Genomic DNA, 25,323 nt, shown 5'->3' with positions numbered 1-25,323 from the left:
CTTCTCCCCTGCCTCACGGGTGTCCCAGCGACGCCTCAGACTTAATCTGAAGTTGGAGCCCTAGGCTGACGTTCTAAGCAGCTACAGCAAAGAGCTACGGAAGTGACCTCCTTTGTCCCCAACCAGTTACTCCACAGGACACCACAATTTCTTCTATTGGACAGTCTCTCTCCCTCTCTGAGGTCCTCCACAGGGACCTGGGATGGGGCAAGGCTGCTAGACCCCGTCCCCGTTACACGCAAACCCCATGAGTGTGGCCAGCTGCGAGCGCCAGTGCCCTCCAGCCTGTGTAGGCAAAGAGGGAAAGCAGGGCCTTTTGAACGCTTGCCATCAATGCCCCCTCGAGATGGGTCTGAAGGTATATTCTGATTTCTGTGAAATCTGAAAATCAGGATGGATTCATCTGCTGATGTGAGGTAAGAGCCACTTCCCCCAGCCACCCCCCATGACGATTCAAGCCAGCACCTTCGAAGCTCATGGCTATCCCCGGGCACCTGAGGTCAGTGGTTCTCTCCAGTTCTCACGGATCGGAGTAGGAGAGGTGATGGTGCTGCTCGGTCCCCATTGTCATGTACGTGGGGATCTCTATCCGTACAGACACCCACAGGTCGAGAGATGCTAGAGTTTCCATGCCACTGTTACCATTCTCTGAGTCTTGACGTCTGAAGGGAAGAGGCAGAGAACTGGAGGACATCAGAAACTGTGACACTCACTCATCTTCTAGCCCTCCTGATGCCCCCAAATGTTGGTGCATTGGTCTCCCAGGGCTGTGGCAACAAATGACCACAAATCGAGTGGTTAAGACAACAGCATTTATTCTTTCACCATTTTGGAAGTTAGAAGTCCAAAGTCAAGGTGTCTGCAGGGTGGGGTTCCTTCTTGAGGCTTCGAGGGAGAATCTGCTCCATGCCTCCCTTCTAGGGTCTGCTGCCTCCATGTTCCTTGGCTTATAGACACATGGCCCCATGGCAGGCATTCTCCCTGGGACTTCTGTGTCTGTATCTCCATCCAGATTTTCCCTTTTCTTATAAGAACACCAGTCATTAGAGCAAGATTTGCCCCAATCCAGCATGACCTCATCTTAATCACATCAGCAACGACCTATTTCCAAATAAGGCCACATTCAAACATACCTGGAGTGAGAACTTCAACTTTTTGGGGGGTGCACCGGGGGACACAATTCAGCCCACAATAATCCGCATATTAAATGGAGACACAGAGTAATTTACTCAGAGAGACACAGAAAATAGTTGGTATAACTCGGTTTTTAATTTGTCTTGACCTAATTATTACCACTTAATAATTGCTGTACCAGGCCCTCTGCTGGGTGCTTCCATGTCTAATCCTCACGGCAACTGCATATGCTTATGACCCCCCATTTTACAGAGGCGGGAGCCCACAGAGCATTTAAGCAACTTGCAGAATCCCATGAATTCAAAGCAGCAGATCTGGGAATCCATCCCTTAATTCTCACCCAAGTCAACCCACTAGAATATCTCTGAGCTGTCTCACTCCTCCTCCTCACCCCTCCTCGCTCCATATCCCTCAGTATAACTCCCTCCTGCAGCTGTGAATCAGGACTATAAAGGATACGTTACTGGAATTTTCCAAGAGACCAGTGTAAAGTTAAAACCGATCATTGGGATCACCGCACAGCAATTTGCTACCTCACAGCACGTAGGAATCTGATGAGAAAGACCAAGTCTTCATCTTCCTCTGGCAGCCAGGAAGGAGTTGCAGGGAAAAACCAGGGCAGTGAGTCAGGCCCATTAAAGAACAATGTATGTCACAACTGATCACTTCCCCACAGGCCTGCTGCACATGCCCTGAGGCCACTTCTGGGTTCTAACGGGCACCTCACTGGGAAGAAACATCTGTGACCACAGTGGGGAGGGACCGAATCTCAGCCAAACCCACAGAGTGGCTATGCATACTGCCTCATTCTTCCTCAAGATAAAAAATCAAAGGCATCACTTCCTGGCAGCTGCTGGGCACTCCTCCTTCCTCAACATCAGAGATGCGTCTCACACACGTCCACATGCTGGTGCCTTGCGAACACAGCAGCCTGGACACAGAGTCCTTCAGGCAACGAGGAAGCCGCAGAAAGTTCCTCAAATCAACACAAGGGCGCGAGTGAGAAAGCCCTCGGCCCCATGGCCCTAGCTAAGGTTTGACCAGCACTTACAAGCTCGGATTGGTTTTGCTTCTATATTATCTCAAAATGGTACCACGTGGGTAGGGGCTAGGAATGTGGGCTTTGGAGGCAGGCGGACTCAAATGCCAGAGCTAGCTCTCCCCTGCACCACCTCTGGGGACCTAGGTCATTTCTCTTCTCTCAGCCCGTTGTCTTGCTTGTGAAATGAAGATGCTGACACAAACTCATGGAGATGGTGTAAGGATTATTAACAGAGCACTCGGACTCTGAATTCCTAAGAAGGAATGAATAGAAGCTACAGGTAGGAATAAAACACTGCATTAAATTTGATTTTTTTTTAAATTTTATTTATTTGACAGACAGAGATCACAAGTAGGCAGAGAGGCAGGCAGAGAGAGAGAGGGGGAAGCAGGCTCCCTACCGAGCAGAGAGCCCAACTCGGGGCTCAATCCCAGGACCCTGGGATCATGACCCGAGCTGAAGGCAGTGGCCCAACACACTGAGCCACCCAGGTGCCCCTAAATTTGATCTTATTTATCTTATCCCATGTACCTAAATTTCTATTTGAAAGAGACCTGGCTTGGGTTGACTAGGTGGCTCAGGTGGTTAAGCCTCTGACTTCGGCTCAGGTCATGATCTCAGGGTCCTAGGATCGAGCCTTGCCTCAGGCTCCCTGCTCAGTGGGGAGCCTGCTTCTCCCTCTCTCTGCCACTCCCCCTGCTTGTGCTCTCTCTTTCAAATAAATAAATAAAATCTTAAAAAGAGAGAGAGAGGGGCCTGGCTTAAACAATAAATGAGAGCCCAGCCCCAGGTGCATCTAGGATATGAAAACAAGTGACAGGATGAGATTCGTGGGATTGGTAGACGCACTCATTTCTTTCATTTGCTCGATATTATCCTACTGAATACAACACACACACACACACACACACACGACTGGATGGGGTTTGGTCAAAGATGGGCTGGAAAGGGACCTGGGCCCAGGACCCCTCTCAAGTAGGCGAGAGTACACAGAAGGTACAAGGGAAACAAACAAACAAACACAGACTCGCGTGTCTCAAGAAAGCATATACATAAAAGAATATAGGAAAAATAAATTGATAACGGTTTAGCGATTTGCCTCGCCTTTTTAATTGATGTCTATGATTTTATTATTACTAAAATCACATTGTTCATTAACAGTAGTTTCCCACGATTTAAGTCTGTAAATACCTTATGTTCAGTTTTATACTGATGAGACAAAATCCTAAAGGGCAGGGATGAAGTTCTACCCAGCCGCGCACCCCTGACTCAGTGTGCGGAAGAGAGGTGACAAGTGCCGCACGGGTCTGTGCGTCTCTAAGGGCACGGCGTACAGGCACCTGCTTCAGACAGCAGCTCCAGGCACCGCTGAGCAGCTCCAGCTCGTCTTGAAATGGGTGCACCTGCGGAAGTAACGTGTACTCTCTCTACCCACCCTAGAGTAAGGAAAATCTAGAACACGATTACAAAACGGATATAATTACGAAACGGCACTTAAGTCGGAAAAAACCCGGGAGTAGACAGATAGTTGGCTGCATTTTTGTTCACTGAGAGTACCAATCCATTCCACAAAACAAGCTTGAGAGAAAGACAAACGGAGTCATTTGTCTTGTCAGTTACAATTCATACAAAAATAGGCTCCAATATCAGCTACATACAACCGCTCAAATACGATTGAAGAAGTAATAAAAAAAAACTCATAAAAAAAAACCAGCAGCAGCAAAAACACTGAACATTTGTAAACAAAACCACCAGGAATAAACCTATGCTTAATAACCCAAAAAAGTGCATTCTTTTTAAAACATTAAATATATATAATAAAAAACAATATTGGCCACTTTTTTCCCTTAATATACAGTACTCAACATCTGCAACAATCTGATCAATGATAGACAGGAATCGGTGTTCTAAGGCATGTTGAACAGTCCTTCCCAAAATACTCAGGCATCATGTTGCTGCAGAAGGTAAACTTTGCCAAAGTCTCCTCCGAGCTGTGATCCGCGCGCACCGGGGACACTCGGAGGACCGGAAACACTGCTTGTGAAAGCACGCTCTGCACCCTAGAGCAGGAGGACAGCCATCAGCGAGCAGCCTATCTTGTCTTCTCACATACATACAAATGCTCATCCCCACCCTGGGGAGAGACGTGGTCTGGGTCCAGAAACCCGTCGTCCAACAAGAAATGAGGCAGGTTGGAAGGGACAGATTCTAAAGTCCCCAGTGTGCCATGAACATGGTGAGTGTGGGTGACTGACAGCTCAGGAGGCGGCCCTAACTGGAAATGCCCAAACTGGAGAGACCTGCCTCCCTCCCTCAAGGTCCTCTCCCTTGGCCGACACTGGCCTACATCGGGTGACTGGTCAACATGCGGTTTAAAAGGTTTTGCCTAGCCCCTGTCCCCAGTATGTGACAACATGCAAGCCATCCTGTTTCAGAGCGTCTTGTGAGACATGCTGACCCTCCATTGCTACCACACAATGGCTCGCCTCCTCCTCTGCCGAGTCCTGCTGACTTCACACCCTAACGGGTGTTGAGCCTAACATCACACCCCGGTGAGCTCTCTGCACACAGATCCGTGCTTTGTAGTTTCTCTGCTGGGGAGCCTCCCCTGCGATCCTGCCTAAAGTGTTCGGGAAGTTGGTGCTGGAGTGGTAAAGGGGAGGAATGACTCTTATCAAGGGTAAAGGCAGAATGCACGATCAGATCTCTCCCAAGAAACAGCTGAGAGGTCACAGGATTTCCTCAAGCATCAATACAGACAATCTAACAAGATCTGAGCATCTCTGCTGGGAAGAGCCAGGTAGTAAACACGTTAGGTTTTTTGGGCTACGTGGTCTCCGTGATGACGACTCATACTGCCCTTGGAGTACAAGAGGGGTCAAGGACAGCATCTCAGCCTTAAGCATGACCGTAATCCAATTCTAAAACTGGGGCAGTGGCTACAGCTTGCCCTGGTGGGAAAGAACTGGGCCATAGGCAAAAGGGGGAACCACTCTTCCCTCCTATATGGGGAGATGTCCCCCGTCATCCCCGCCTCACCCAAATTCTCTTCCCCACACACCCAAAACCCCATGAGGTCCTACCCTACATACACGCATGCACTAGCACCATTATACTTCCAACAACAATGTGCTTAAGTGATTAAACTGCTATTAAGCTCATCGTGCACTTCCGTTTATTAAGCTATTATCAAGGGTGCATTATGAAGTTAATAAGATACCTGCACATCTTCTACACGTCTCAGTCTGAAAGGGGAAGATGACGGCTGTACTCTGGCAAAATTCACAGATGAAGCCCTTTCCTTGACACAGCTGTAAGAGAAGGGGGCCAAAAAGTTAAAAATCCTCCTTGGCAACGATGCTTTTGATGGAGAAGTCAAGTAACTACTTTCACAGAACTTTATAAACCTCCATCGTTAAGTGTCTGGCATCCCGGCCTCTAGAAGGACCGGGACGCTAGATCTCACTTGAGTAGAGTAAATGGATGTGAACGGTACATGTGCCTCTGTTTTGCATGGAGAGATTTAATCTGAGACGCCAGGGAAAGATCATGACTTTATACGTGGGCCTTCAGATGACCTACTCTTATTTCTGAGGGCTGTTCTACAATTTTTGAGTTCATGCAGACACAGAGCTACTAGTCCCCGGGATCCTGAGTCCATATGGCTGTCCTTGGTGCGTCCGGGCAGATGGGAGTCAGGCAAGGTCCCCAGCAGGGCTTGGCCCTGACACGAAGAAGTCGACTGGCCCATGCTTGCATTCCCAGCCCTGCCGCGGGCCAGCATGACGATCTTGGCTGTTACCAAATAGCTCCGAACCTCATTTCTCTCATCTGGAAATAGTGTTCCCCGCACTTCCCTCACAGCCGGTGGTGGTTAAATGAGGTAAGGTGCAGAACACCTATCCCAGGCCTTAAAGGGTAAGGGACAGCTCAGGGACACACCTGTCCCAGGGGAGCCTTACCTCACAGCTGGCCACATGCGCGAGGGAAGCTTTTAGAATGTCCTTGAGCAAGGGCACCAGCAGCCGTTTCTTGACCCTGACCAGATCCTCCAGGGAGAACAGGTGGAGCTCATCAGTCAGGTGCCTCGGCACCTGCTCAAACTCCTTTAGCGCGCTGCCGGGGAGGAAACAAAGAGGAGGTCGGACAGCCACCCACACAGAGGCTGTGACACAAGGAGGCCGAGCAGGCGGGGGTTTTCTCTGGCACTCACACTTGATTATTTTTTTAACTCAGTTCAAAAAAAAAAAAAAAAAAGAAAGCCCAAGAGCAAGTGAACCTGGCTTACCATCTGACATTCTGCAAGTTTGTTTGGAAGCCAGAAACCTAAAATTCCCTAAAAGTGGATTTCAAAAAGCTAAGCCATCAGAAAAACATCTCTTGCAGCCTGCCCATGGAGATTCTCAACAAAAGACAGCTGCACATTTATTTTTCAAGTCTTAAAAACATGTACTGAGATTTTAAAAAAAGACGACCTCATTCATTCCAGCTCAGTTTCAAGTCCATCTGCCTGCTGACTGTTGTCCGGCCAGCAGGAGGATCTCTGCTCATAGGCAGGTGCGTGACTTGCCCAGCCAGGACCCCAGCACCGAGCCCAAGACTCAAGCATCCAAATGTGAGCTCATCGTAGCCACCTGTGTGTCCGAAGGGCAGTCACATATGGATTGCATCTTTCTCCAACCCCTACTTATCTCCTCCTGAATTCCCTATATCTGTTAGTGGCGCCACGCACTCATTCCCGAGCCAGCCACTGCCTACGCTGGACTTGACATTCCAACAGGCCAATCTGTGCTGAATTCTCCATCCAGCCTGAGATGCTCACTCACACTGCTTCTTCTGGAGGGGGACCCCTGACACTTCTTCAGTCTGACTTGCTCTTTAAACTCTGCTTTTTCTCCAGGAAGCTCTGTGGTCCTCCTCCCTGCCCCGCCCTGTAGGACCTAACTGTTGCCTCTTCTGTGCGGCACCATGTGTATATGTCTAACACATGGTCTGGCAATAAGAGCTTTGTGCTTTCTCCCTGGATGTAACATGAGTACCACAGACTTTTTATCTGAAGCACAGAATGGATACTCAAGAAATTTTGGTAGACAGTAATAATTATGAGGATTGTTATATGTTACAGGCAAGAAAACTGACAGCCTGAGACGTAGCTAACCTGTCACACCACTGCCATGAGGTAGAGCTTAAGGCCAAATAACTATAGGAGATGTGCTCCTCCCCAAGAAATTTAATTCAAAGGCAATACATTATCATTAAAGATATAGTACATTATCATTAAAGATCAGAAAGTGAAAGCAGCTTTAAAACAAAACAATTTTGGGGGGACGCCTTGGTGTCTCAGTCAGGTAAGCATGTACTTTCTGCTCAGGTCATAACCCCAGGGTCCTGGGGTCGAGTCCCACATCAGTTTTGATGTGGGGAGCTTGTTTCGCCCTCTGCCTGCTGTTCCCCCTACTTGTGTGCTCTCTCTCTCTCTCTCTGGTAAATAAATAAATAAATAAAATCTTAAAAAAAAAATAATAAAATGAAACAATTTTTTAAAAAACTATGATCCTGTCTATTATAACAAATAATCTTAACCCCTTAAGTAACCTCTTTTCTCACTTAAAAAATTATATCTCTGTCATTGAATTCATGCCTATACCTTTATGCCATGGCTCCCCAAAATTCCACCGCTATAAGTTTATTCTAAGGACATATTATGGATGTGCACAGCGATTCATCTAAAGCCCGGTCTTTTAAATAACTAATGGTATTAAAAATCCAAGTATCTATGAGGTATTAAAATCTATCTAGTTTACTATCTATACTCTATAGAGTATAGAGATAGTATACTATCTATAGAGATATTAAAATCTATTTTAATATAAAGATATTAAAATCTATTAGATTAAAAATCTACCGGTAAGGGGCGCCTGGGTGGCTCAGTGGGTTAAGCCTCTGCCTTCAGCTCAGGTCATGATCCCAGGGTCCTGGGATCGAGCCCCACATTGGGCTCTCTGCTCTGCGGGGAGCCTGATTCCCTCTCTCTCTCTCTGCCTGCCTCTCTGTCTCCTTGTGATCTCTGTCTGTCAAATAAATAAAATCTTAAAAAAATAAAATCTACCAGTAAGAGAACCATACCGAAATTAACACCACATGATACTATAAAGTACGAAACAGCAACGACAGTTTGACACGCCCTCCATCGGGGATTTTTTAAAAAGGCCATCGATACACCCCGCTCAGAGCACCTCTAGTCACAAGAGCTAAAAGGTGAAAGCAACCCAAGGTGGCTGAATGGATAAACAAAATGCGGTAGGTACATATAATGGAATATTTTTCAGCCCTAAAAAAGGAAGGAACTTCTGACCCATGCTACAACATGGGCGTTTCTCCAAGAAATTATGTTGAGTGCCATAACCCAGTCACAAAAGCACAAATACTCTGTGGCTGCACTTCCAGGAGTCACCCAGAGGAGTGAATCCATAGAGACGGTAAGGAGAATGGTGGTTGCCAGGGGCAGGAGGAGCGAGGGAGGAGGGAGTTATTGCTAAATGATACAGAGTTTCAGTTTTGCAAGAGAAAAATTCTGTGGATGAATGGTGGCGACGGTTGGACAAGAATGTGAATGTACTTAATGCCACTGAATTGTACACTTAAAATGGTTAAGATGGTATATTTTGTTATGCGTGTTTGGCCACAACTTAAAATAACAACAGTAATCATAGTAAGGCCGCCGGCTGGAGTTATTTCATCCTTGTTCTGGCTGATTCTTCTAACACGTTAAGTTCATTACTAGTGAGCCAGAAGATTCAGCAACTTTAGCGACAGGATCTGGATCATCAAGAAGAGGCCCGAGGGAGTTGCTGTGCTAAGAGACCCTGTGGATTGAAGGACCTGGAAGTAGATGGTACCCAAGGGACTGGCAAGTGTGGTTAGGTATGCAGAGGCTCCCAGCCCTCCCAACCTCAGGCGTGGACGGACCCAGCCAACATCAGTACCTTTCAGCAAACCTGCAGGTCTTCAACAGCTTCTTGATATGAAAAAGTTGTTCCCGGGTTTCCTAATGTGAGAACCCAAGCAGGGGGAGAAGTTAATGTAAATCAATGACACAGAAAATGTACAAATCAAATGTAAATGTTAGTTCTAACTTCGAAATGCTACAACTCTAAGACACGCAAACAGTCCCTCTAGCAGGGGTTCATGACAGAGTCCAGCAGAAACCCAAGTTGTGTGAAGCCTGAGGCTTACACAACCACGGGGGACCTTCTTTGAGGAAAACACAAAACTGTCTGTGAAAGATGGAGGTCCTGCCTTTTGTGGCTACAGGGATAAAACCGGAGGGCATCGTGCTCAGTGAAATCAGACAGACACAGAAAGAAAAAAAACTGCATGGTCTCACTTACAGGAGGAATCTTAAAAGAAGCAGAGAGTTGAACAGGGAGACAGGGAGGTGGGGCAAATGGGGAGATGCTGGCCAAAGGGAACAAAGGTGCAGTTACGTAGGATGAACAAGTCTCCAGGTCTAATAGATCGTATGAGGACTACAGCTAATAATACTGTATTGAACACTGGAAACTTGCTAAGAGAGTACATTACAGGTGCTCCCAACACACACACACACACACACACAAACCCTAACTGTGGAGACGGAGATGCTAATTAGCTTGACCAGTAATTATTTCACTTGTTGAACATCAAATTATCATGCTCTACCCCTTAAACATAATTTTATTTTAAAAACTAATAATAAATAAATGTCAAAATCGATGTGAGAAACGCAAAACGATGCCTACATAGGGAATTTGGTACCGGGCCTTGGAAAATAAAGCTCCAGCGGCTGGCAGCAAACCCGCCCTTTGGAGGGTCCAGTTGTGTCCCCTGAGATGGTGCAAGGTTGCAAGGTGCACTGGCGGCCGCAGGTCCCTTGGCGCCAGCGGCCCCGCCTCCCCCGCCGAGGCCAATGCTCACCCTCACTCTGTCCAGTTCCTTGACCTTGGCATACAGGCCGTGGCCGATGCTCAGCAAATTGAAAACAGGCTGGGGCCCTAGACCGTCCAGCAGCCGTTTGGAGAAATTGCTGACGTAGTACTTCCTGAAGTCCCACGTGGTCAGGATCCGCGCAGGGATGCAGCTCTCTGCGTAGACGTGGCAGCAGTCACAGAAGTACTTGCCCAGGTAGTCACAGTACCGGAGCCGCTTCACAAACTCTGCAAGAGCCCACAGGAGGGTGAGAATGCCTCACCTCAGCTGGCGAATGGCAAACCCACTGCCCTCTGCCCGCCTCCCCCCACCGCTTCCCATTCCTGTGAGGTTCAAGACCCAGATGGCAGGGTTTGTGTGGCTAACATCGTACGTGCCCTCAGAGCCTCTGAGAAAGCTCTATCAGGGGCTGGAGGCTGTGTATTATATGGCTATTCAGGAGCCCTGCTTTCCAAAAACAGGTGTCAGAAAAAGAGAAAGCCACCCCCAATACTCCTGAATTTGGAAGACAGGCATTGTAAACGGCAGTGTAGGCAAAAGCACAGGCGGTTTAGAGTCCAGACATCGGTGGGAGTCTACCCTCTGCCTCCTGCCCGCCGGCAGCCTGAGGGCTGGTGGAACCCTTTCAGGCTAACTATCCTGAAGCTATAAAAAGCAGCTCAGGACCAGGTTATGGGCTATCTCACCTACGGAAAGTGCTTGGTAAATCGTCAGGCACGCTTTGGAGACACCTTAGGGAGCAGCACCCCAAAGACTTCCTGGATAAACCCAGGGCAAACACATTACAGAGATGCACCAAGGACGGGAACAGGCGATACATGGAAACAGGGAGTGCAGCTGACGAGGAATGACCTGAGAAACGATCTCAGCAGCAAGGACGTGCGTGTCGAAAGAGTGAACGCTTGGTTTTGCAGGAGACCGCCACAGAGGTAGAGGACCCAGGGCCGGCGAGGGGCAGAGGGGCGGAAACTCACTCTCAGGGCTGACCTGAGGGGACTTTCTAGGAGGACATTTCCACGATATACTTGAACTCTGATGGGTACCGGGACTCCTGCTTTGGTGACACCAGACAGAATGGTAACATGCACGTGTGGAGACACAGGTACCCATTACAGTACGTTACAGCAATCTGAACATACATTACGCAGCACCCGGCTAGACAGGCACGGTGCCCTCAACAACGAAATGACAGAGAGCCCACGAATGCGTGGATGAGTGTGGGCAGTGGACATCCAGTTCCAGATGCTTACACTGCGATCGTGATTTTGCTTCTAAAAACACACATACACAGTCCAAGAGGATCCCCACCAAAAAGCCAAAAGTGAACACTTCCAGAGGGCAGGAGAAAGGATTTTTCATTCTTTTGCATTTTTTTAATTTGCTCAAATGAGCACGCATTGCTTTCCGAAATATATCTAACCAAATATATGGGCAAGCAAAAGGTGTAGGGACAAATGCATCAAGTCCCTGTGTACCTGTCACCCAGTTTAAGAAGAAGACAGCAACTCAGTTAAGTCTCCACAGTGTCCCGCCCTCAACCTTGGAGCCTAAGATGGGCGAGGATGATATCATCATCATCAGATTAAATGGAAGGATGGGTGGCAAAGCAGCTACCACAGCACCTGGTACACTGAAGATTCTAAATCTAGTTTCTTTGCTCCAGCTTCCAGAATAAACAAGGTCGCTTGTATTTTAATGAAAGGAGACATTACTTGAATGACGAGCGCTTTCAATGAGTTAGGTACACTGCTAGTCCTATATGCTTCTGCACGTATGTTTACAAAAATAAAGTAAAATAAAATATAAAACCAATCAATCAATCAATAAACAAGGCCCGAGTGACTGCAGGAGTTATCCCTTACTGAGCACCGACTTTGTGTTACGCTCTGGTTAAAATTCTCACCTACACTGTGTCATTCTCTGCTCGAACCAGTAAGAGGCAGGGGCTATTACGTCCCATTTCACTGATGAGAACCCAGACAGGGAATGAAGAGACACTCGGGGAGCAGGCTAGTGGGGTTCCCACCCACGTCTGGCCGGAAGCTCCAGCTTTTGGCCATCACGGCCCCCTCACCCTCTGCCGCATGCAACGGAGAGAAAGGGCGAGGAGCTAACACCTTTGCGCTTGCCCAGATTATCCCTCAGACCCTGGTTGCACCCATTGATTCTTACTATTTACAATAGTTTACGTTCTGTAAAGGTGCCATGAACACCTAATTTGTCAAAACAGGTATGTATGCTCCTGAGGGAAAAACAGGTTTAGGCTTCTATGACCCTCTGGTACCATTTTCACCAACTGGTCAATACATAACCCTGCTTTATGTGTGCTTTCTGTTTAAAAACACCATATCTAATGTATTTTGTTATAATTTATTTTTAACGACCTTATATATATTATCAACGCTAATCCAACAGTAACAATCTTATATATACATTGCGAACAATATATTATTTTGTTATATTTTTGTTATATCCTTGCTCAGGACCAACAGCACTATCTCTAACTCATGCCTGAATGAAGCTTATCTAATGCATGTATATTTTCCATAAAGCAAATCATATCCTTCTCATGCTTAGAAGCACTTCAGTACCATATGTGGGGGATATTTTAAATAGCTAACTCATCAACAAAAAATGCAAAGCTGTAACAAAATAAAAAAGGCATTCAATAAACCATGAGAAGGCCTTGTTCACAGTATGAGAGAGAAAACCAGAAGGCAGAGCATGGCCTTCACCTGGAAACGTGTGCTTTGGGCAACTCAAATTTTTGGTGCTTTGTGCTTATCTGGGCATGACTGTGAAAACACCATGCGTAATGATTCTGTGACCACCAATAAAATTCATCCAGTAGGTAAATCTGTAAATATGGAATCACAAACAACCAGGTTCAATTATAAGGACACACAACTAGGGTTGACGAATTCTTGTTAAGAACTCGTTAAATGCTTTATGTTTGAGTTCTTCAATTTCAAATCTTGAGAAGTCAGTTGTATGTGTCTATTTCCTACCCTGGATTACAATTTCTGATTTGTCAGATGATGAGTATTTTTTGGCTTGTGACAGGACCTTGATACATTTTATATAAGATGGGCAGAAAGGAAGGTATGCTCTGGCCCTTCCACTCTACATTTCTGATCAAACTTAGCAGGATGGAAAGAGAAAGGGGAACCAATGGGACCAATAAATTTTCCTGCTATAATTCATCTTTTCCTAAAACCTACAATCCTAAAATCTCAATGTCCGGTCATTCACTCATCAAATTTCATTGACTCTCTACTAAGTACTATACTATCAATACAGAATAAATGATGTCTCTTTCTTTTGGTTTCTTCAGTCCTTTAATTAAAATAGAGCTAAACGACGCATCCTAAACCAGGTGTTCTCAACCAGGGGTGATTCCCTAAGAATATGTGGAAATATCTGAAGATATTTCCAGTTGTCATAACTGGAGAGCAACCAGTAGCATCTAGTGATGCTTTTGAACATCCTAGAATGTACAGGACAGTTCTTCAACAGAGTCAGTGGTACTGAAGTTGAGAAGCCCTGCTTTAAACCACAACTGTTCTCATTGGAGGAAAAGTCAGTGCCACAGGAAAAAAAAAAAACCGGAAGTACAAATTCTAGACCAGTGCTGTCCAAGAGAACTTCCTGGGTGGAGGGGACTCTTCTAAGCCTATGCCATCCAGTGTAGTAGCTATAAGCCACATGTGGCTACTGAGCACTTGAAATGTAGCTAGTGTGTCTGAGGACCTGGACCTTTTTTTGAAAGACTTTGTTTATTTGACACAGAGAGGGAAAAAGTACAAGCAGGTGGAGTGGCAGGCAGAGGGAGAAGCAGGCTCCCAGCTGATCAGAGAGCCCAATGTGGGACTCGATCCCAAGACCCTGACCTGAGCCGAAGGCCAATGCTTAACTGACTAAGCCACCCAGGTGCCCTGAGGAACTGGATTTTTAACTTCAATTAATTTAAATTAAATCTTAAATAGCCACATGAGGGAGTGGCTACCATGCTGGACAGTGGAGTTCTAGAATAGAGGTGGCTAAAGAGAAATAATGACTAAATGCAGTGTCTGAAACTCGGTTAGAAGCTGGATAGAAAAATTGGCTACAAAAATGACATCGTGAGAACAACAAATGAATATGGACTAGTAAGAGAGAGTATTAGAGAATTGTTACTCATTTCCTTTGGTGTGCTAACTGTTCATCATCCTTATTTTTAGAACATGCTGGAATATTAAAGGGTAAGCTGTCACGTTCTCTGCATACTTTTCAAATGGTTCAACAGGTGTGAGATTGGAGGAGCCCAAGGAGAGCAGACAACTACATGCCTTGTGCAGCTCTGAACTGGACCTGGGAGCAGATCAAGGTCATGGGTGAGATCTGAATCAGTCTGTGCCTGAGTGAATGGGACTGTACCAACGCGAAGCCCTCAGTTGGTAATTTTACTCTGATTATTATAAGATGCTAATGTGAGGGGAAGCTGGATGAAAGGAATATAGAATACTATTTTTGCAACTCTTCCGGAAGTTCAAAAATATCTTCAAGTAAAAACTCAAGGGGCATCTGGGGGCCTCAGTCGGTTAAGCATCTCCCTGTGGCTCAGGTCATGATCTTAGGATCCTGGGATCGAGCTCTGCTTCAGGTTCCCTGCTAGGCGAGGAATCTGCTTCTCTCTTTCTCTCTGCCTCTCCCCTCTGCTTGTGCTTGCTCTCTCTCTTTCAAACAAATAAAATCTTTTTAAAAATTTTAAGAAGTCAAAATATATCCTAAGAACTATATAGGAAGTTCACAGGAAAAGTCCAAATTGCCTCCGTGTCTTAAAGTGCATCTGCCGTCTATGCCCTGGGCACCTGTGAGCAGCTTTCTTCTCTCCTTACTACTCTCTGCTCACGCAGGACTTCCCAGCAGTTGCTGCAGGTCCTTTGCTCGGGGTGACCCTTACTCCCACAATACACACACACACACACACACTCTTCCTGGGACAATCACTTCCCTAAGGAACTTCTCCCTCCCAGCCCCCTCAAGCCCAGATTCAGTTCCCATGAAGTAAATCCCACAGCACTCTTGACTTTCTTTTTCATTGTAAGCATCGTACTTGCTGTTCACTTGGCTGATGCCTCTGCCTTCTTGGAAGCGAGCTTACTGAGGGAAGGACCATGTTCACACAACCAGTGCAGGCCTACATCTCTGTAGTTGAATGAACTTAGAGAGATTGTTTAAAAGTTGGCAGAATCACAGTCATGTGTTCATAGTTTCTGACTCATGCACTCAAGCATGCACTCCATCCTGAGGCACCAGCATATGGGGGTGTTAACCAAACAGACATGATTTCTACTAGACTAGTTGGGAGGATGAGTCCTTCCTTTCAAGGAAACCAGTTACAACTGTGATGAAGGGCGGGCACTGTCATTCAATATGGTAGAAGGAATCCCAGACAGATTTCTGTGTTCAAAGTCTTTTTCCTTCCAAGACTTCCTATCAAAGGCCAAAGGAACCCTTTCCAGCAAAGCTCCTCTCCCCAGCCTTTTACACGCCAGACCTGTGGATACACTCACAAGCAGAATATGTGACTGGCAGTCTTCAGTGGGCAATTTGAATTTCTGACTCGAAGAAGTCTGACTTTCTAGGCCCCCAGCTGTCCAAGGAATGATCCCTCAAGCCACCTCCCCAAATCCTCTCAGAGGGCTTTGGCCAGCTCCTTGATACAAGCCATTCAGGCACTCAACAAATACCTTTTGAGGAACAACTGTGTGCCAGGTGCTCTTGTAGGAGCAGGGGATCAAAGCAATGAACAAAACAGACAACACGTCTGTCCTCCTGGAACTTAGAATCGAGACAGGGACGCAGACCAACGATTAGCAAAATCTGTAAAATCTCGAAGAGCATTTTAGGAAGGTAAGTGCTCGAGTGAAAAATAAGTAGGGAGAGTAAAGTGTACACATGTTTGTGGCCAGGAGTGTCGCAATGTTGGCATCTTCAACAGGGTGGCCAGAGAACATCTCCTCACGTCGAGTGAGGGAACCAGACATAGGGATGTCATCCTCGGGAGAGTGAAAACCGGAAAAGCAAGTTCCTAAGTCAGGCATGGGCCTGCCTCCTTCAAGGACCAGCAGGGAGGCCGTGTGGCTGGAACTGAGGGCTCAAGGGCAAGAGAACCAGGAGATAAGTTAACAGGCCAGCCACACAGCCTTATAGGTCACGATGACCTCTTCAGGAAAGAGAAGGCAGCAGTTGAAGTTCCTATAACAACTCCACCGAAGGCATCTCTCACAAAAACAGCACACTCTCCAACTTTGCCATGCTTGGCCCTGTCATTGCGTCCTCAACGGGTAACCCACTGCCCATACTTACTAGGTTCTATTGGAGTTCCACAGCCAGCACACAAAAAATTCTGGGTTGCTACCACGAGTTCCTTCCTGCACACAGAAAAGGATCACAGTTACAGTTCAGAAATAGCAAACAGAGCATTTTTCACTGACTGGACAAGAAACTGACATCAGGGTGTTTTTCTGGGCTCAAGGCTTTAATTTCGTCATTTTTTCATTTGGGAAAAAAATAGCATTCTTCAGTAGAGTTTTCTAGTTGAGATTTCTGGGTCGTTTATTTTATTTTATCACTATTTAGTCCGTTAGTTTTATTTATTTATTTATTTATTTATTTATTTATTTAGAGATCTCTGGGTCTTTTAAAAACCCCTACTATCACCAGACTACAAGTCAGTATCATGACTATTCACCGTGGGATCTTTGGAGACGGCTCACTGTGCATGCACAGGACCCCTACCGGTGAGAACTGGAGACATGTAACTCAAGGGAGAAAGTTCAGGGAGATGAAACACCAAGAGGTGATACGCCTGGGAAGTTCACACAGGGACCCAAAAAAACGAATAAGGTCACATAAGACCCAAGTATCAGACATTTCTGGAGAGCGACCATCTACTGCAGTGTCTTCTACTGAACTCTTGACGCCACAACTCCATATGTGATTTGGAAATATGAAGGAAGTTGTAAAATTTTATTACAGTTTAGGGTCTGCAAAAATGGACCAAGGTAAAAATGTGCAGAACCCTAACCATGTGCCTTAGAGAGGACGTAGAGACATTTCAGAGAAAAGACAACCGTTGCTGAGGAGAGTGATCCTTCCCCAAGCCAGGAGAAGGAGCTCTTCTGCCCAAGCACTCTAGACACCTTCTTGGCATTCTCTCAAACAGAAAAAATACAAGATAGAGCCTATTAGGGCACTTCCATGGGCCACAGGCAAGACCCTCCCCCAGGCTCTTCCTTACGCTGCAGTTTGGGAACACGTTAAATACAAGCCAAGAGGAATGGAGAAACAGTAAGTGGTTAAAATGTCCCCTTACAATGTCATATCCTCTCAGAAACAAATAAAACTATTACCTTGAGTTATTATGTATTTCATTTATACATAGACATTTATAAAAATGAGTTTATTTCTTTTTTTTCTTTTGTACCCTCTTTTGTCATTTTGTCTTTTAGGATTTTATTACTTCTTAGAGAACAAAGACATTTTTATACGCATCCTGTTGCATTTCTTTTTTTTTTTTCTTAAGATTTTATTTATTTATTTGACAGAGATCACAAGTAGGCAGAGAGAGAGAGAGGAGGAGGCAGGCTTCCCACTGAGCAGAGAGCCCAATGCGGGGCTCTATCCCAGGACCCTGAGATCATGACCTGAGCCGAAGGCAGAGGCTTTAACCCACTGAGCCACCCAGGTGACCCATCCTGTTGCATTTCTTAACTACAGCCCTCCTCAAGGTAAGATTTTCCTTTTAAAAGAAAATTATCCATTTTAGTTCACGTTGGCCTGGGAAATAGAGCAATCTTTTAAAGTTATTGTGTATGAATTTTAAGGTTCAATATTAGCCACTTAAAGAATCCCCTTTAGAGGCACCTGGGTGGCTCAGTGGGTTAATCTGCCTTCGGCTCAGGTCATAATCCCAGGGTCCTGGGATAGAGCCCCGCATTGGGCGCTCTGCTCAGCAGGGAGCCTGCTTCCTGCCCCCCCCCCACCCCGCCCCGCCTGTTTCTCTGCCTACTTGTGATCCCTGTCTGATAAATAAATAAAATCTTTTTAAAAATCCCCTTTAAACCTACTTAATATTTAATTGTTGTGTAACATACATAATAAAGGACATGGTTAAATTTGTCAAATTTACTTAGCACCCCCGCCAAAACCCATGAAAAACAAGGTGCTTGGACGCTAATTTAGAAAAATGTGCCCAACTTTCCTTTTCCTACAACAAATTTTCCTTCATCCTTCGGTGTGTAATTTTCTTCCCTTCCCCTACTTCCACAAAGAGGGGACCTATCACACCTTGTTACCTGGACTGGAAGCCCTCACAGCAACCCAGACTTACTTACTTCAGTGGTGGGTGAACATTAACTACGATTTGAAATCTGGGGGGCTCCCAGTCTTCAGCCCCTCGGATCCTCGACTTAAGGGTAATTTCCTGAACGACATCCACACTGGATTCAAAGTCTTTCCGGACGCACTCTTCATTCACTACCTGCATAACACAGAAAAGGAGTTCAGAGCAACCCAAACAAGCCTATTTCTGGAACAGAAAGAAAAAGAATATTCAAATGTGTTTCCAGCATTAAAATATGCCATGAAAAATTAGAACTGCTTTCAACTGAACGAAAGAAGCCCTCCTGGTACCTAACACCATCTGTAGAAGTCTTGCTTGAAACGCCAGCCAGCTGAGATCACTTTTCTTAGTATTTTGGGGAATTCATTTGTTTTCAGACTTCAAGTTACTGTAAGTAGGTCGCTGTGACCCAGAATGCTTTTATTCACAGCAGAAGCCTTACTGCTCTTAGTCCATAGGCTACCACATGCTGCCCAACAGAACCCCCAGCTGTTGTCAGACTTCCCCCAAAACAGCTTTTTTTTTTTTTAAGATTTTATTTATTTATTTGACAGAGAGAAATCACAAGTAGACGGAGAGGCAGGCAGAGAGAGAGAGAGGGAAGCAGGCTCCCTGCTGAGCAGAGAGCCCGATGTGGGGCTCGATCCCAGGACCCTGAGATCATAACCTGAGCCGAAGGCAGCAGCTTAACCCACTGAGCCACCCAGGCGCCCCATCCCAAAACAGCTTTTAAGGCTATTCCCTATCTTAAAAATGTCCAGTGGCTCCCCTCTGAGCCGTTCATTATTCCTTATTCATTATTCATTATCCATTCCACTTTCCTGTTTGCAATTAACATTCAAAGTAGCATTCTGTGTCCTCCACAATTTGGCCCTATCCTTCAAACCTAATTTCCCAGGAAGACCAACTCTGCACGCCCCCAACACACACACACACACACACACACACACACAAACACATGTTATCCAACCACACGAGGCCACCCTGCTCAGTAAACATACCAGGCGCACCCGCCCCTGTCACTTTTGCTCCAGCTGCCCTGTGCCACGTGTTTCTACCTGCTACCACTCTCAAGTTCGGAGATGTCCAGTGGGCCTTCCCGAGTCCCCTGATAAAATGAAGCACCCTCCTCTGCATACGCAGACTGCTTTATTCCCACCCGTGTTCGCTCTGCTGCAAAGTTCTCTCCCCTCAATGGGCTGGGGGCGGTCAGAGGCCGGTGTGTCCACACGGGACCAGACTGGACATGACTCCTGCTCTTCCGCTGACCAGGCCAGCCGAGGGGCGGGAACTAACACTTTAAACATAACAACGGCATCTACTTAAGAGGATAGAGATGAGGATGAAAATGTGAAATGCTGAATTCTCCGGCCCATCATCAACACTCGGGAAACACTCCAGGGACCATGCAAGGAAAAGCATAAATGCCTGAAGTGAACAGCAAGCAAGATGAGAATTTAGGAACTCTCAACGCAAGGCCAGTTTATTTGGATACTTACTACCGAGCCAGCTGCATTTAGAGGGCCTGCAGGCTGTTGATTGACGTCTGACAACAGCCAGCTCTTCTGGAATGCTCGGTACAGCTCCTTGGCTATTAGCTCAGCAGAATTGAAATCTGGCTCATAAATGACACTGAAAGGTAAGAGATGCAAAAAGTGGAAAACGATATTCATGAGTATGCTGTAGATCTTCATGTTTTCAACCATCCTTCCCCCTCCAAAAACTCAGAAGAGGTGTCACAGGAGGGAACATGCCCCAGCCACCCACTGATTGTCTCATGCAATGCAGTTCCTCCATGCTCGAAACAGCAGCTTTTATTTATGGAGGGGACCAAGACTGGGCAATGCAGTAAAAAAACAGCACTGGATTTGGAGTTCAAAGACCTGAGTTCAAGTCCTGTCTCTGCTCATCAAACAGCATTGTGTCCTGAGGCACATTTAGCCTGAGTCTCAGTTTCCATATTTATGAAAATGGGGTAAAAAATAAAATTCTACCCAGGCCGATTAAATAAGAATGTATACAAAGGCCTTTAAACACTCTATTAAAAAAAAATAAAAGACTATAGAAAGCTCTATAGAAAACTTAGTGGTGATTGTTTCATTGTTAAGTAGTAATCTCTGTCCCTAGAACTGGCAGAACTTGGTTGGAGATGTCAGAGGCTTGGCGTTCACAGTGCCTCAGCGGTAACGGCCCAGGGGTCTAGGTGCAAGTGGACACAGACGAGACCTACCTCTTTGAGGAGCTGCAGGAACACCCACAGGTTTCTGTGATATTGCTAAACTCACCAAGTTCTGCAAATAAATAAAAGAAAGGGTATTAAAGTCTTTCAGTCTGTTTTACTTACTCATACTTAATTTTATAAGAACACAAAAATAAATCCCTGCCTCTCAGAAAGGTCTCGTTATTCAGCATCTCCATCCTTCATGTTCTCTGGGTTTCTACTATGAGACTACAGCTAATGACCAAAGATGGGATTTCAAAATCCAGTCTCCTGAAATTCCACCAAAATTTAATTGAGAGGCCAAACAGATCTGACTGTAATTAGTATCTGCTTTTGCATTCAATTCTACAAGTGAGATGAGAGATTGATTATCAAGACACTTGAAATAAGAACATCTAATTATTATTACTATTGTGATTTTTTTAATCTGACATAATCCGATCTTGGAAGAAGTTTCTTTGAAAGCCACTGTCACATGGTATCACATGGGATGCATATCAGTGTGTGTTGAGGGGAGGGAAAGTACGAGTCATCGCTGGTGAGTCTCCAAATCTTACCTATGATAACAAAGTCCTCAAAGTCACATTTACAGGCTTCTGTCAGCACATCAGAGTGAGTGGGCGTTCCGGCCACTGGGCTGCCCTGTAACACAGCATAACCTAGAAAAAGAAATGAAGGGGCTTTCACCAACAAGAAAAACAAGAAAAACCGTCACAGCCAACTAACTAGAAACCAGGGAATAAAAATGGGCCGAGAGTTTATATTAAAAGAGTTTAAAAATCCAGCTTTAAGAATGAAAAAACGCAGGGAGCTATTTTTGTGTTGTTCGTCCATTCACTGTGACTGAGTGAAACAGAGGGGGGAGAATCTGTGATGATGAGGGGTTCATAAGAGTCACCTGCCTACTTTAATGTGTGTTTGAAAATTTTTTAAATACAAAGTTTTAAAAAAATGAAAGAGGACAAAAATCAGCTTCACAGTGAGGCAAAGAGTAGAAGCGACCTATATATTTGGGGGGGAATGCTTGAACCCAGACTTGAACCCAACACTTGCTCGATCCTGGGACCCCAGGATAATGACCTGTGAATGTGACCTTATTTGGAATTAGGGTCTTTATCAATTGGATGTGATCAAGTCAAGCTGAGGCCATACTGGATTGGAGTGAGCTCAAAATCCAATATGACTGGTTTTATTATAAAGAGGGAAATTTGAGCACAGACACTGGTAGCCAGAGAAGGTCAAGTACAGACAGAGGCAGAGACAGGGGTCATGTGTCTACAAGCCAAGGAACATCAAGGACTGGCAGTAACCACTAGAAGCTGGGAGAGGCATAGAACGGGTTCTCCCTCAGAGCCTCCAGAAGGAGCCAACCGTTCCAACAAGTTCATTGTTGACTTCTGTCCTGCACAACGGAGAGAGAATACATTTTCTGTTGTTTCAGCCACCCAGTTTGTGGTATTTTGTTAACGCAACCCAAGGAAACTACTACAAATACGTCCATGTTTTTCGATCCTGAATGCTAGTCTGTGGAATTATCCTAAGAATGTCATTAGAGAGAAAAAAAAAGGTTAAAAAGGGAGGCTTTGATCAGAAGGAGCTATCTGCAGTGCCTTTAAAATATTAAAATACTAAAAGCTATCAAAATGCCAAATAATAATAAACTGATTTTGCAAATCATGTTACTAACTCAAGAAATACCATCATGGAAAAATGTGAAAACTGTAGCAACATGGAAAACTAGATAGGAAATACTGTTAATATAATCATATTATTAATGGAATTGCATTAACACAAGTATATAATCACTATGAAACTGTACTCACTTGAATAAACATAAGAGAAAAGCACAGAGAAATGGACACAGTTCTTGAGGGAAATAGTCTAGCCCACAGGTTAGGCAGAGGTTACCTAACTGGGCTTCACAGGGAACTGGCCAGTTTTTAAAACCACGCTGCCTAGGTGCTGCAAGTCACTTACGGGTCTGACTTGACCCTTGGTTTCAGCTCAGGTCATGATCTCAGGATCTTGGGATCGAGCCTCGTGCCCAGCTCCGTGTGCTCACTGCAGGGTTTGCCTGGAATTCTCTCTCCCTCTCTCTCTGCCCCTCCTACTCCTTTGTGTGCACTCTCTCTCTAAGATAATTAAATCTTAAAAAAATTTTTTTAAAAACCAACAACACTGCGTGACCCTAGCCAGGTGACCATGCACAATCAGCTTCTCAGCTTTGGTTTCCTCCTGGGTAAGGTAGGACAACCTCACGCACTTCTGTTTCCCCCACCCTCTTTTGACCATGATCCACAGTAACATACAATCCCACTGCAACTCAGTTACAGACACAAAAATATTTCACTGATTCAAAAAAAAAGAAGTTCCAGGAAGCATTGCTCCCTCGAGGTGAGTCGAATGCTGACACTTTCTATTCTTTTTGTTTGTTTTCAAATGTTCTCCAGACCAACCTGCAACTTGAAGTATGCCAACCTCCCCCAAAGGAGTAATGTCTACCACCAGAAAGGTCACAAGAGACATATGTGATAAAAGACACATATTTTTATTGGGGTGGTAGAAATATTTTAAAATCTTATTTAACATATTTATATTCACGTTAAAAAAAAATTCCGGGGCACCTGGGTGACTCAATTGGTTACGCATCCGCCTTCGGCTCAGGTCATTATCCTGGAGTTCCAGGACTGAGCAAGTGTCGGGCTCCCTGCTCAGCAGGGAGCCTGCTTCTCCCTCTGACCACCCCCATCCCACTCATGCTCAGCCATTCAACAAATATTTATAAAATACTATTTTAAGCAAGGCACTAGGCTGAAGGCAAATTCAAATGAGACCCATGCTATGCATCAAAGAGTTTAAAACCTCATAAGGGAACTGAGAAACTGACAAACATAGCTGTGAGAAAACACAATTGTGTGTACCCCAGCCTTGAGAAGGGAGGGCTCCACGCTGCACAACTCCAGGAGGGAGGGAGGCACGTACTCGGACAACCATAGAGCATTTGGGAGCACAACTTGTGCTTCCTTCCGCATGAATGGGGTCCCTGCCTTGGGATGAAATCTGGGAGCTTGTCACAGTGGCAGTGGAGGGAGACTGCTTTCGAAGAGTGGAAGAGTGAAGGAGCTGACGTCACGTTCCTGGGGACCCAGCACTGCAGGGAGCCCAGCCAAAGCAAAGGGAGGGAGGCAGACAGAGGCTTGGGAGAAATGTCTGCGGGCAAGTTGACCAAGCTCGTAAAACTAAAGCTCACAGTACAACACAGGGATATGAGGAGATGCCCGCTGGCAAGCTGCATCCCACAAGGCTAAAAGTCCCAGGATCAAATCTGGCACAAACCCAGTGGACCATTTTAGAGGAGTAGAAGTTGTTCTAGGCAGACAGATGTGTGTGGGATGGATGAGTGGAAAGAGGCTGGAAGTAAAGAGAAAACTAATGGCAGCAAATGTGTCTTGAGGACCTAAGTGCGCGGCTTACAGAATGACTGACCAGAGGCTGCTGTGATGGGCCAGGTCAAAGGCGGACAGGGAACGGATGGAGGGGCTGCCACCGTTACTGAGAAGTCAGGGCTGATTTGCTCACAAGAAACGGGGCCAAGACACAGACACGAAAAAGAAAGAGTCAAAGATAAAGCACAGAAATAGGACTGAAATAAGAATCATTTCTTTTCTTCCCACTGGTGGCCTCAGAGGGGATGATGGTCCGATCACATTCCTTCACTCCCCTGGCCAAGGGTGGCTGACCAGTTGGGGACACCCAATCAAAGCAGGTCCCCTCGGGGGCTCCTCCTGGGAATGTGGCTCCGGGGTCCTGTAAGACTGGGGTGAGCTATGCAGCTGGTTATTCAGGAAGTTTTAGAAAGTTGTAAGCAAAGGATTTGAAGATCTACTTTGGGATGTTACAGGAAAAGAGACATGAATGGAGAACACAGCATAAAGTCTCTCTGATGTGCCCTACTTGCCTTCATAGCCACTGTCAGAAGAATTGGAAGACCCAGATTCTTGCTTTGTGTTGGTATAAAACGTGACTTCGGAGTCAGCTTGGTCATTCCCGAGCACCCCACTGGCTTCTTCCACACCCCAAGGCTCTGTGTGCTGTTGACTCAGGATCGTACACTTAATTTTCTCCATTGCTGCTATAATCATATCTGCAACATAGAAGTGGGCATTTTCCTGCAGGGGGAAAAAAAGTATCAGGTAAAATATAAGCATAATTGACTGTTTTTCATCAAGGGTATACTGGATTGAAAAATCAAGAAGCTGTACTTAAGTGGAGTTAATGCACAAAAATATAAATGTTCACTTAACTCAGGGATCACAGGTCATTCTATGAAGTAGAGCCCCTATCTTCCAGACACGTAAAATTTAGCCCACTGCGACCAACAGATACCCCAAGCTGAATTTCTTGTGATCTAAGACCCCGGGTTGGTGGTGGCCCAAGGGTAGACCTCAGGCATTGGTCATGGAAAATTTCCCAGCTGAGCGCAGACACTGACTCAGAGCCCTTCTTAGCTCAGCGCGCCTGCCAGAGGCTGAAATGAAACCAATCTGCCAAGCTTCACCAAGCGAAGTT

General features: G+C 45.7%; 1 protein-coding gene across 16 annotated transcripts in view; it reads right to left on the bottom strand.

Moving 5' to 3' along the window:
- Positions 1–3,262: 3,262 nt before the first annotated feature.
- Positions 3,263–25,323, bottom strand: part of RUBCNL (rubicon like autophagy enhancer) — a 40,630-nt gene continuing 18,569 nt past the window's right edge. For all 16 annotated transcript variants that reach the window (XM_082700610.1, XM_082700606.1, XM_082700605.1 and 13 more), the window contains 11 exons: positions 24,713–24,923; positions 21,312–21,413; positions 20,764–20,824; positions 20,033–20,165; positions 18,526–18,671; positions 16,496–16,560; positions 10,133–10,371; positions 9,163–9,224; positions 6,139–6,292; positions 5,397–5,487; positions 3,263–4,236 (listed from right to left, as the gene is read on the bottom strand). In XM_082700610.1, the coding sequence (XP_082556736.1) occupies positions 4,124–4,236; positions 5,397–5,487; positions 6,139–6,292; positions 9,163–9,224; positions 10,133–10,371; positions 16,496–16,560; positions 18,526–18,671; positions 20,033–20,165; positions 20,764–20,824; positions 21,312–21,413; positions 24,713–24,923 (1,377 nt within the window). In that variant the 3' untranslated portion in view covers positions 3,263–4,123. The remainder of the gene's footprint in view (positions 4,237–5,396; positions 5,488–6,138; positions 6,293–9,162; positions 9,225–10,132; positions 10,372–16,495; positions 16,561–18,525; positions 18,672–20,032; positions 20,166–20,763; positions 20,825–21,311; positions 21,414–24,712; positions 24,924–25,323) is intronic.

The sequence above is a fragment of the Mustela nivalis genome (assembly GCF_964662115.1).
Source record: "Mustela nivalis genome assembly, chromosome: 15".
NCBI lineage: Eukaryota > Metazoa > Chordata > Mammalia > Carnivora > Mustelidae > Mustela > Mustela nivalis.
This window is presented reverse-complemented; position numbering and strand designations above follow the sequence as displayed.